The following is a 12,696-nucleotide window of genomic DNA, read 5'->3' as shown; positions in this document are numbered from 1 at the left end:
TTTCTGTCTCTCTGTCTCTCTGTCTTTCTGGCAAGTGCACGTGCCCTATAGCAAAAACCTCTCAAAAAAAAAAAAAAAAAAAAAAAAAACGCATGCTAGGCTCGTGTGTGTACACATCCATAAAATCCCAAGAGGAGAATTAGAGGGGAAGGAATTGTTGCATGGCCATCTCCCCTATAGAGGGTGATATCTTTTTTCTTTTTCTTTTCTTTTCCTTTTTTTTTTTTTTTTTGTCTCTCTGGTGAGCATTTTTGCTATGCACCCTATAGCAAAAATCTCTAAAAAAATTGTTTCTTAACTGACCAATTGTATCTTAAGGAATTGGTTTATGTCATCTACAGTGCCAAATTTATGGATGTAGAGTTAGTAGCATTCCTTGATTGTTCTTTTAATGTTGATAGGGATCTACAGAAGAGATATTTACTCTTCTGTTTCTTATATTAGTAATATGTGCTTTTTATCTTTTTCTTAGTTTCTATTGTTGGCAGCTGAGTGATTTTGGTCAATCTGCGTTTTTTTTTTTTTTTTCCCTAAAGGATACTTAAAGTTTTAAAAATTTATTTAGTTCCTTTTCTTCTTATTTTTTAATTTGACCAAAGAGAGAGAGAGAAAGGGAAAGCAAAAAGGCAAGCTGCCAGATCCAACATCCCTGTCATGTCTGTCACTCTCAGAATCAAATACAAGGAACCCCTGTACCTGACCACCCCATAGAAAGGCATGTATGCCTCCTCTCTGGGCCTAGGTTACTCATATTTTGCTCGGAAATAAACCGCATCAGTGACTAATTACTAATTTTTTAGAGTTGGTTATTTTCCATTGACAGTGTTTAGGAATGTATTTAGGCTTTGTAGCTTATTAAATTTGCTGAGATGTAACTGTTCCTATTAGTTTTATTATTTTTTTCTTCCCTGTAGCAGCAACAGCTATCTCCGCTTTAATTTCTGATTTTTGTTACTGTTTTTCCTTCATTTGTTCATCTAGCTAAGGGTTTGACCATTTTGTTGATCTTTTCAATAAGCCAACTCTTACTTTTGTTTGCTTTTTAATCCTGTATTTATTTCTGTTCTAATTTTTATTTTTTTAACCCTAACTTTGGGTTTAATTTGACACTTTCTTCCTTTTTATTTATAAAATATGACACTTAAAAAAAGATTTCTATTTTTAAAGATCCGTTGATGGTATGTAAGTATCGGCTGTACATTTTCACTCGGTTTTTAAGGAAGCACTCTGGGCATGGGGTGAACGAAGCGGCCCTCGAAGGCTGTGGTTATGTTACGGTATTTCTGACAGTTGGAAATATTGGGCCTGTTCCTTGGCACAGTGATATGCTGCTTAAGAGAAGCCAGATCCCACATGACAATCATGGTTTGAATCCCCTCCCTGCCTGGCGCACTTTAAACACACTGGCATAGGTACTAGTGATCAAAATTCAACTCTCTGAAAGACTGGAAGAAGGGGTCTTCGCTTGACCAGACCCTGTGGCGGGCACTCACCCCCTCATCTGCCACATGTGTACTCACACTCTATTGTGATTAAAGAGAAGAATGACAGAAGACATTGATTTACTCTCATTCTATATTTAATGGTGTTTGGTTGGGTCATGTAATGAACTCTTCAGTGTGACAGACCACGCCTTAGGTCAGATACAGCTGTGTCACAGGCCTCTTCTCAGATCTGTTTCAGATTCGTTTAGGATATCATTGCTCATTCTTTACAGGTTCTTCGTTAAAAACAACTTTGGGGGGAGAAAGTTCTTCAAGGGACCAGTTAGCATAATGGCTATGTTGCTGGAGTCCCACACAGTCGACCGCGGTTCGCGTCCCAGACCCGGTGGTTTAAACTCATGCCGGGTGCGTGTGCGTGCGTGCCAAAGATACCGAGAGGAGAATGGAGGAGAAGGGATTGCAGCGTGGCCATCCCCCCTGGGGGTGATTTCTCGCTTTCTGTCTCTCTGTCTCTCTCTGTCTGGTGAGTGCACGCGCCCTATAGCGAAAACCTCTCCAAAAAAAAAAAAAAAAAAAAAGCTCTTCAAAAGATACTATCCTAGAAGGAGCAAAGAGACACCACCGAGAACTGTTACTGAGTGGTGGTTACCAGCTTACAGCCTAAGCAGGCCTTGGTAGCTGATTTCCTAACTGTCCTCTGGATTCTTGTCTTTATTCAAGTCACATTTCCTTTTTAGTCTTTTTATCTCCTTTTGTTATCCTGTACATTATCACCATTAGTTTTTATGTTGCATTTCACAGTTACGGGTTTTTTTTGTCCATGACTGAGAGAGGCGGACAGAGAGCTAACCTTTGTAACTGGGCCTTTAGACCACGATGCACCCCCGCCTTCAACCAGCCTTGAATCATGAGCACACGTGTGGCTGGCATGCTCAGAGAGGTCCCTGGATGCCAACCCAGAACCTTCCCATGTGGGTCAGCCTTACAGAATGTGGCGTTTTCAACTGTGCCACCGTCCTGCCACCGTTTTCTGTTTATGGTTGCAGCCTTTGGCTCTAGTTGCAGTCTTGTCTGCTCGTCGTTCACCGAGCACCGTTCACTGGTCAGGGTCAGTTTCTTTGGCTTTGTTTTGGTGCTTGTGTTTCTTGCTGGTGTCTCAGCTGTCCTTCAAATTCACTTTCAGCCCTTGTTCATCGTCTGCCTCCTGTACCATCAGGGGACCCTCTTCAGTAATTCTGGTCCAGGTGGATTCTCATTTTTACAGAAACATTAAATCGATTTCCTGGGGTATGTCTCCCTGATGGGTAGATGAAGTTGTATTGAGTTATAGTCAGCTTACAGCTTATCTTCATCGATTTTTTTTTCTTCTTTTGGTAATTACTGGACTGTTCCTAAACTAAAATCAAAGCCAGCAAACCTAGTGTGAGTGCCGTTGGCGAGACTGACATTGTTTGTCCTTTTCCTGCCACTGATGGGCCAAGAGGAGACTGTCCTGTCTGCCAGTTGGCATGCTGTCTAGAAAGTGCACTGTAAAACACTGTTTCCACTTCTCACCCCCCGCTTTATTGTGGGGGTTTCTCACTTTGCAGCCAGGTCCAGAGAATTTCTCAATTGACACCCGTGTGCCTGCCCCCTAGGTTCTGCCGTTAATATGGAACATGGCTTTATCACGTACCCTCCTTCTGTCATCAGCCCGTCTTGGATTTTCTGTGCACTTCAGAGTTAATCCTTGATATCAGCAAACTTCCCCTCCCCTACATGAGACCGTTTTTAAAAGATCGTTATCAAGTCATGTAGGGTAAACTCTGGCCTTCCAAATGTGATTTAATCCATGTAACTATTTTTATTTATTACTATTTTGTTTTGTTTTTGCTATCAGGGTGCATGTGTTGAACAGGAAGAGACAGACTGAGGGCAAGTGAGAAGTCACCCTCAAGGGGGATGGCCACACCACAATCTCTTCTCCGTTGTCCTGGGATTTTGAGTACACGCATACATGTGCCCAACCTGACTTTCAAGCCGCCAGGTCTGGGACTTGAACCACAGTTGATCATGTGGAAATCTAGCACCTTAACCACCATGCTATCTGCTGGCCTTTCATAGAACACTTATTCATGGCACTGTCTCAATAATTCAGTAATACAAATAGAACAAAAATGTAAGTTTTAATTGAGGTTTCCTAGTAAATGTGTCATTTAATCTTATTATAACCAAGTAAGAAAGGCATACATCTACTTTAAAAAATTAATATGTTATAAAGTACTTTGTTTTTTGAGTGGGAAGAAGTCAGTGGAATCTGGGCAAATGGTAGGAATTCAGCTATAATTCCTTTTCTAAAAAGTTTGGTTCTGAACATTAGCTAAGGCGTCACTGAAATTACTTAGTGGGAGAAATCCCATCCTCCGCCCCACTCCTCACTTTCTTTTTCCTTTTTTCTTCCCTTTCCTGATACTTGAGAAAAGGGGTGTGTGTGTGTGTGTGTGTGTGCGCGCGTGTATGCGCGTGTATGCGTGTGTGTGTGCGCGTGTTTGGTATTCATTTAATTGCTGAGAGGAAGGAGAGATGAGGAGGCCGAGTAATTAGCGGGAAACGTCATTGGAAGGTAGAACAAACAGACTCTAAATTAAAAGTTGGCAAACTTTTCTTTTGTAAAGGGCCAAATGACATTTTAGGCTTTGTAGGCCGAACGTCTCAGTGAAAATGACCAACTCTGCTCCTGTAATGTGAGAATAGACATAAACACACCCCCCACACTTGTCTGTGTTCCAGTGAAGCTTATGGGCACTGAGTTTTGAACTCTTGAAATTTATTTTATTCCATGATTTTTTTATTCACATTTGTTTTTTTTGTTGTTGTTGTTGTTGTTTTTTCTTTTTGAGAGATTTTGCTATAGGGTGTGTGTGCTCGCAAGATAGAGACAGACAGACAGAGAGAAAAAGCTAGAAACCACCCCCCAGGGGGATGGCCACGGCGCAATCCCTTCTCCTCCAGTCTCTTCTCGGGATCTTGGGCATGCACGCGCACACACACGCCCAGCGTGAGTTTTAAGCCAATGGGTCTGGGGCGTGAACTGCGTAACTACATGGGAGTCCAGCAACATAGCCATTACGCTAACTGCTGGGCCCCACATTTAATTGTTGTACATCTCTGTAGCATACACTATTTTTTAAAAGTATACATGTAGTATGTGACAATCAAATCAAAGATATTGCCATGTACCTCATCTCAGGGAAGAACCTTCCACTCACGTGCCTGTCCGTGTGCCCGAGTCCCTCCCGCCCCGTGCTGGGCACCCTCTCCTGCAGCAGCTCTGCTCCCTGGACGAGTTCCCCACTGCTGTATCCTCAGATAGGTCCATGTCTGCCAGAGTGCAGACATGCGCTGTAGACTGAGCAGGGTTGCAGTGTTGGTCATCGGCTGGCGTGATTTGCTCAGCATTACATCTCTGTACTCGCCCCTGATGTAACTTTAACATGCCACTTTCATGTACCGCGTAGTGACACATCTGGAATATTTCCATTTTCAGGAGTGCAGCTGTTTACCTGCGTTTAGTATACAGTACTTTTAAAGTTATGTCCATGTAATTTTAAAGTGTGTTCTGTGGGGTTTTCTTTTTCCTGTACTTGCATGATGAGAGTGATATATTTGCATGGAATACTTGAAAAACACAAGCACCAGAATGAATGGATCATGCTTGACTTGTCACCCTTTGTTGTCTACTTTGATAGCGAAGTCACAGTCCTCCTCCTGAGTCAGAGCAGACTCCTCAGTGTGCCCGATCTGTGTGTTTGCTGCCGTGGTAGTGTGGCTTCTCATGACTAACAAGACACAGGCTCCAGGGCCCTGGCAGGTTAGCCCCACCTGTTAGGGACAGTTCATAGGGACATTTTGAAATTTTGAAATTAAATTAGGTGAATTATTTTTTCATTTAGTTTTGATTCTTTGTAGCTTTTATCCTCAAGCTTATGAATTTGCGACCAGCAGGAAGAAGGATAACAGCTCTTTAGCCTAGCAGACTGTTCTGTTTAAATTATGGTACTTCTTATTGGTTCTTAGAAAAAGGGCATTTTAGAGTTAGATGAGCCGTAGAAATAGGTGATGTTGCCCAGCTCTTTACTCGATGAGGTGACTCCTTCCTCAGTGTTCTTGGCGGTCGCAGTGGGACATCCGTCTTTGTACTTGAGGTTCACAGAGTAGTTGGGATACAAGGTTTTGCCTTCATGTAACTTAAATATCCCATGTCCCTGTGATACAGAATTAATGAGGAAGTTCAGTGACAAGCTTTGGGTTCAAGATTACGTACATTAGAATCAAGTTATAGAACACAAGCTTTGGATATTTCACTTACAAATTCATTTTTAAAATCTCCCGCATGGTTTATAATCAAGAAAAAATAGTTTTTTTATAGATAGAAATTTTGTGCTAACTGCAAGTTGTTTACAAACTGTTGAAAGGGTGAATATATTGGGTCGTCACAAAAGTCATAGAAAAACATTTTTATAATATGTCGTGAATTTTCTAGGGACCCAATATAAGGGAAACCGAGTTGATGCCTTTAGTAGACTTAATGCTTAATACTAATTAGTTTAATGCTGATCTTTAAAGTGATAAGGTAGTAGCACTCAGCCATAAACCTTACGATTTTCCGGGTGTCCTGAAGGATTTACACGCACACACACACCGACAGATCAGCAGTACGGTTGGGTCTGCTGTGGACCGTGTCAGAAGTGGGGCCTGCAGTGCCGTTCCTGCTGTCTCACAGTGTCTCAGGTGCTTCACCGGTCTAAGGGTGTGGGTACACACTGGGCCTCTGCCTTCTCCACCCCGGTCTACTCCGGTTTCATCCGGTGCTTGACTAACCTGCCTCGGCGACCCGCGGGGCGGAGTGTTGTGGTGCTGTACCTGAGAGCTGTACTAACCCTGGTGCTTATTGTTTGGGTGTCCGGTACAGGAAGCGAGCAGCTGCGAAGCATCTAATAGAACGCTACTACCACCAGTTAACCGAGGGCTGTGGGAATGAGGCCTGCACGAATGAGTTCTGTGCTTCCTGCCCGACGTTTCTTCGTATGGATAACAATGCAGCAGCTATTAAAGCCCTCGAGCTTTATAAGATTAATGCAAAACTCTGTGATCCTCATCCCTCCAAGAAAGGAGCAAGCTCCGCTTACCTCGAAAACTCAAAAGGTGTCCCTAACAACTCCTGCTCTGAGATAAAGATGAACAAGAAGGAAGGACATGGGGCAAGAGTCGATTTTAAAGGTAAAATGTTTTTATTTTTAAATAATTATTTATTTATTGTTATTCAGTTTGACCAGAGAGAGAGAGAGAGAAAGCGAGTCACCAGATCCAGGACTCCAGCTGGGATTGGTCATGTGGGAGTCCAACACCGTAACCACTGAGCCGCCTGCCAGCACTGGAATGTTCTGTTTTAACTGAGAGTTGTCGACCAAAAACCATAACCTCTTGAAATGCATTTAATTTTTGTTTCGTGTTATTATAATGACATCAAGCTGTCATTGCTTGGCGAAGCCAGCGTTTTATTTTGGTGACAGAAATAATAATTAAATTAATGACTAAGACACATTATTTACCTATATGCCTGAAAATTGTGCGTGTGTTTTTGTTTTATTTTTTTAAGAGTTAGGGCCCAAGGTTGGCAGGTGGTGTGGTGGTTAAGGGTGCTGGACTCTCACATGGCCAACTGCTGTTCGAGTCCCAGACCTGGTGGCTTACCTTTTCACTTTCTCTCTCTGTCTCTCTCTCTCTCCCTCCCTGGTTGAATTTTTTTAAAAGCAAATAAATAAATAAAGTTAAATAATAAAATTCTTCTTTAAGAAATAAAAAAAGAGGAGTTAGGGCCCATAAAATGAGCTGTAGAGGAACCAGCAGATGGCATAATAGTTACGTTGCTGAAGTCCCACGTAGTCGACCGTGGTTCGAGTCCTCGACCTGGCGACTTAAAACTCAAGCTGGGCGCACATGCATGTGCACACAAAATCCGGAGAGGAGAATGGAAGAGAGGGGATTACAACATGACCATCCCCCCTAAGGGGTGATTTCTTGCCTTCTGTCTCTCTGTCTCTTCAGCAAGTGCATGTGCCCTGTAGTAAAAAAATCTCTAAGAAAGATGAACTATACAGGTGTCGACAGATAAGACTTGTGGTGTAATAAAACTTGACATTTTTATGGGGCGTTAATGCAGTAACGTGCATTTTATATTGTCCTTTACTGTGAAACATACGTTATAGCAGAAATTGGAATCACTAAAAGTTTTGAGTGTTACGCAGTTCCCTGTTTGAGGGCATATTTGGCATAAAGACAGTAGGATTGTCTACATGGCTATAAACCCTCTGCTTAAGATTTGATCTAATAATGACAAGTTTGTCACTTTGCTGAAAAGATAGATGAAGGCTGTTCTCGGGAATATGTTGTTGGACCCGTGTAATCCCTAGAAAGCCGAAACGCTGACTAGATTATTTATTGCCGTACCCCCTCCCCAGTATAAAATACTCTTCATCTTGTTAGCCAGAAAGGAAGTCCGTGGCCTGAAAGGTAACACTCACCTCAGAAAGCTGGGAAATGTGACTCGGCTCTGTGCCCAAGGAGAGGGACTAGGTTTGGTGACTCCATCGTCTCTGCTTTCCTGGTCTCCTCTCAAGTTACCTCCTTCCCAGTGTCCGTGCACAGAAGCCATTTCCTGCCGCTGTAAACTTCGTTCTAATCCGATTCTTGGTTGCAGATGGCAGTTTCAGCTTTAGAGATGATGAGACGTGGTATATTCTTCTCAGTCACTCACAAAATAGCCACCCTAGAACAAGCTAGGAAGACCTGAAAGGAAAAAGAGCTGTTTCTAAAAGAATAAAAAGAACCTTTCTTAAAATTCCACTTTCTTAGTCTTTTGAAAACAGGATAATGAAATCAGAAAGGAATCTCTCAGAAGAATAGTGTTCCACTCTTCAGTGAGGTCGTAAAAGGTATACCATGTTGGGGCTGGCAGGTGGCGTAGTGGTTAAGTCACTGGACTCCCACTTGGGTGACCATGGTTCGCATCCTGGACATGGTGGCTTGTGTTCTCTCTCTCTCTCCCTCTCTCTCATTGGTCAAATTGAAGAAGAAGAAATAAAATTAAACAATTTTTAAAAATAAAGTTTATTTCCAAGAAATACATTTTTTGGTGACCAGTCAGACCAGATATGTCAGTTTATATGTACAATTAAATACCCTGTTATTTTCTGTCTGTTTTTGCTGGAGAGAGATGGGGTAGGGGAGTGAGAAATCATCCCCCCAGGGGAGATGGCCACATTGCAACCCCTTCTCCACCCACTGAGGATTTGGGGCACATGTGCACCTGCGCCCGGTGTAATTTTCAAGCCACTGAGTCCAGGACTCTTAACTGCTGACTCGACTGTGTGGGATCCGGCCACCTTCACCACTACACCACCTGGCTGGGCCCATGCCCTTATTTTTAAAGAGTGTTTGAACTGTCATAACTTAATTAAAAGGTAAAAAGAATGGGTAAGGTCATTGGTATTAGTGTTTCCTTGAAAATAAATAATAGGTTATGCCAGCAGGTGTCTTGGTGGTTGGGGCAATGGACTCCCACATGGCTGACCATGGTTCAAATCTTGGACCTGGTGGCTTGTTTTCTCACATTCTCTCTCTCTCGTCAAATTAAAAAATAATAAATAAAATAATGAGAAAAAAAAGACAAGAGATAATATATAAGCATAACATTAGGTCATTGAAAAAGTCAACACAATTTTGCATAGAAGAATATGACAGGACTTTCCCAACAACTTGATATTTTGCTTTCTGAATCTGCATATTAGTTTTCTTTGCAAGAATTTTAAATTGTAGATATTTATCCAGTATGTGTGATTATTTCTATTTTCACTAGAACTTAACTACAGTGAGGTAAACATATTCGTGTACCATGAAAATAAATGATTTTTTTTTCCCTCTTAATTTTCTAGATGTGACTTACCTAACAGAAGAGAAGGTATATGAAATCCTTGAATTATGTAGAGAGAGAGAGAGAGGATTATTCCCCTTTAATCCGTGTCATTGGAAGAGTTTTTCTTAGCGCAGAGGCATTGGTACAGAGCTTTCGGAAAGTCAAACAGCACACTAAGGGAGAACTGAAATCTCTTCAAGGAAAGGATGAAGACAAGGATGAAGATGAAAAGGAAAAAGCTGCATGTTCTGCTGCTGCCACGGAAGATGACTCGGAAGCGTCTTCGTCACAGATAGGCGATTCCTCCCAGGGAGACAGCAGTGCACAGAAACTGGGCCCTGACGATGTTTCTGTGGACATCGAGGCCATTAGAAGGGTCTACACGAGATTGCTGTCCAATGAGAAAATCGAAACTGCCTTTCTCAACGCACTTGTGTATTTGTCACCTAATGTGGAATGTGACTTGACCTATCACAATGTGTACTCCAGAGATCCTAATTACCTGAATTTGTTCATTATTGTAATGGAGAATAGAAATCTCCACAGTCCTGAATACCTGGAAATGGCTTTGCCATTATTTTGCAAAGCAATGAGCAAGCTGCCCCTTGCCGCCCAAGGAAAACTGATTAGACTGTGGTCTAAATACAGTGCAGACCAGATTCGGAGAATGATGGAGACGTTTCAGCAGCTTATTACTTACAAAGTCATAAGCAACGAGTTCAACAGCCGAAACCTAGTGAATGACGACGATGCCATTGTTGCTGCTTCAAAGTGCTTGAAAATGGTTTACTATGCAAACGTGGTGGGAGGGGAAGTGGACACGAACCATAACGAGGAGGATGACGAAGAGCCCATTCCCGAGTCCAGTGAGTTGACACTGCAAGAGCTTTTGGGAGAGGAGAGAAGAAACAAGAAAGGTCCTCGCGTGGACCCACTGGAAACGGAACTCGGTGTTAAAACGCTAGACTGTCGGAAACCACTCATCCCCTTTGAAGAGTTTATTAACGAGCCGCTCAATGATGTTCTAGAAATGGATAAGGATTATACTTTTTTCAAAGTAGAAACAGAGAACAAATTCTCTTTTATGACGTGTCCCTTTATATTAAATGCTGTCACAAAGAATTTGGGATTATATTATGACAATAGAATTCGCATGTACAGTGAACGAAGAATCACTGTTCTCTACAGCTTAGTTCAAGGACAGCAGTTGAATCCATATTTGAGGCTCAAAGTCAGACGTGACCATATCATAGATGATGCGCTTGTCCGGGTAAGTCGGGCTGCCGGTTATCAGTACTGGATTAAAAACGTAATGATGGTGGGTGTTAAGTTGCAGTTCAGTGATTGAAAACAAGTAAGGTGCAATATGTAGGAGCACTTGGAATTTCTGATCTTAAATATAAGCCTTATGCTTTTGTTGCACCGTTTCAAGTTTATAAATGTGTTCTGCAGTGTATTGGTTGTCTTACATCATGATCACTCTTTGTAAAAGAACGGATTTTAAATCTTGAAAACTCGTCCCAAATTGTCTCTGTTCAGAAGAGAAGAGGGTGTTGGGAAAGACTGCAGCACGGGAAGGAGGGGAGGTGTCCAGTAGTACGGAGGGGCGTAAATGCAGCGGGGAAGCCCCACCAGAAAGTTACGGGCAGTACCCACAGACTCCTCCGTGTGCAGTTGCCCGCCCCGTCACGCCGTGCATGCTGCCAGTGAGTCCGGAGTGCTGCTGCTCTGTTGAGAATGCCCCTTGATCGCACTGCCGGCTTGGGGTCTTTTTCCCATTTCAGTCTCCACAGGGCCACTCTGGGTCCTGAGACCTGTGGGAAAGCAGCGACTGCCCCAGGAGCCTGGAGATGAGTGACGCTTGTGTCACGGATGAAGCCCAGTGTGGCGAGCTGGGAGCCTGGGAGCTCAGGTGCCATCTTCTCGCTCCTGTTCCTCCGTCCCTTCACAGAAGAGTCATTCTAGTCCCTCTTTAGGAAAGCAGATCTGGCCAGAAGACAGAAACCAATTAGCAGTCACATTTTCCAAAATGTACGTCCGTTCCAGGTTCACTGCAGGGTTTCCTTGTGTACGCTGCCAGGTAGCCCTCACTGCTGGATCTTGGTCTGCAGCTTCACGTAAATGTCATGTCACGTCAAATTCAGGTACAGTCAAGTTTATGTACTGACACAGGATAGGAACTCGACACACAGAACAGGCATGCTTGCTTTAAATTATAGTTTATGTTTAGAATGGATTTGTCTAAACCAAGAATCCACTGAACTGTAAACCAGTGGGAAGAGCTGTGAGTTACAGAGCACTCGCACCTCTTTTCTTTGTTACTGGTCTTTAAAATGCTGACTCTGTTTGTAGTCGTATTGTCGAAGGAATCTGGGTGATTTAAGCAACGCAGACAGTTTTTCAGGGAAGACAGACGGGCGTTAACTGCCTGAAGTAATTACCGTTGACTGCTTTCTGGTGCCATTTTTATTTAACTTACATCGTTTCGAGCCACATGAAGAATTAATATACTCAGTAAGTGATCATGGGTAACCAGCAGTTTATTTCACATAGTTCAGTATGGTAAGGTATTTTTTAAAAATGTGAGTAATGTTTTCTGCAAAGCATGAAGCCTGTCTCAGTATGTATTTCCGGGTCAGAGCTGCGGATACTGAAAGCACACATCTTATTTTCACTTGTCACGTGGGACCCCTTCTGCCGTCTCCAGCCAAAGCTGTGCCTGGCGTTTAAAAACAATGAAATTACTTCTGTAAGCTTCAGTCAGGAAAAAAATTGTCCACCTCTTTGATCTGACCTCTCAGCAGCCTGCTCAGTCTTCCTGTCTTTCCCTCCCGCTTCTCCTAGTAATGCGGGGCTGAGGACCAGCAAACGCTACATACCGACATGCTTTCTGTTCTTCACAACGCTGTCCTCTTGGATTCTCAGGAAACAAGCGGTTTGGTTTTAAGCAGCCTTCTAAGCAGGTATTAGAGTAAAATTAACAGAGTTTGTAACTACTGCTCACAGATGTTTTCAGGAAGTTCAGCTTAATTATGTCGGAACCCGGTACTGTGGCCTGGCCTGTCATATATCAGGACCCGCTAGGTAACGTGTGTGCCTGAACGGCAGGAGTGTGCAGGAGCCCGTCCCTTCAGAACCCTGTGGGGCCTCGGGGAGCACTGGGCTCAGAGCCGGCGGCTGCTGGGACGCACACATGCAGAGGCCGCTCCTAACTTTTCCTGTTCTCTTTGTAAGTTGGGTTTTTTTTTGGGGGGGGGGGGCAGTTAAACAATGTGAAAGGATTAGAAAAAAAAGAAT

At 43.0% G+C, this 12,696-nt stretch overlaps 1 protein-coding gene across 1 annotated transcript in view; it reads left to right on the top strand.

Annotated features, from left to right (window-relative positions):
* The window catches only part of UBE3A (ubiquitin protein ligase E3A), a 59,638-nt gene that overhangs the window by 24,046 nt on the left and 22,896 nt on the right, over positions 1-12,696 (top strand). The window contains 3 exon segments of the mRNA XM_006172185.2: positions 6,397-6,704; positions 9,419-9,471; positions 9,473-10,669. Of these exon segments, the coding sequence (XP_006172247.1) occupies positions 6,397-6,704; positions 9,419-9,471; positions 9,473-10,669 (1,558 nt within the window).

This window comes from Tupaia chinensis, unplaced genomic scaffold (assembly GCF_000334495.1).
Source record: "Tupaia chinensis unplaced genomic scaffold, TupChi_1.0 Scaffold144682_1, whole genome shotgun sequence".
NCBI classification, from domain to species: Eukaryota; Metazoa; Chordata; class Mammalia; order Scandentia; family Tupaiidae; genus Tupaia; species Tupaia belangeri.
Note: the sequence above shows the minus strand (reverse complement) of the source record. Positions and strands in the feature narration are given on the sequence as shown.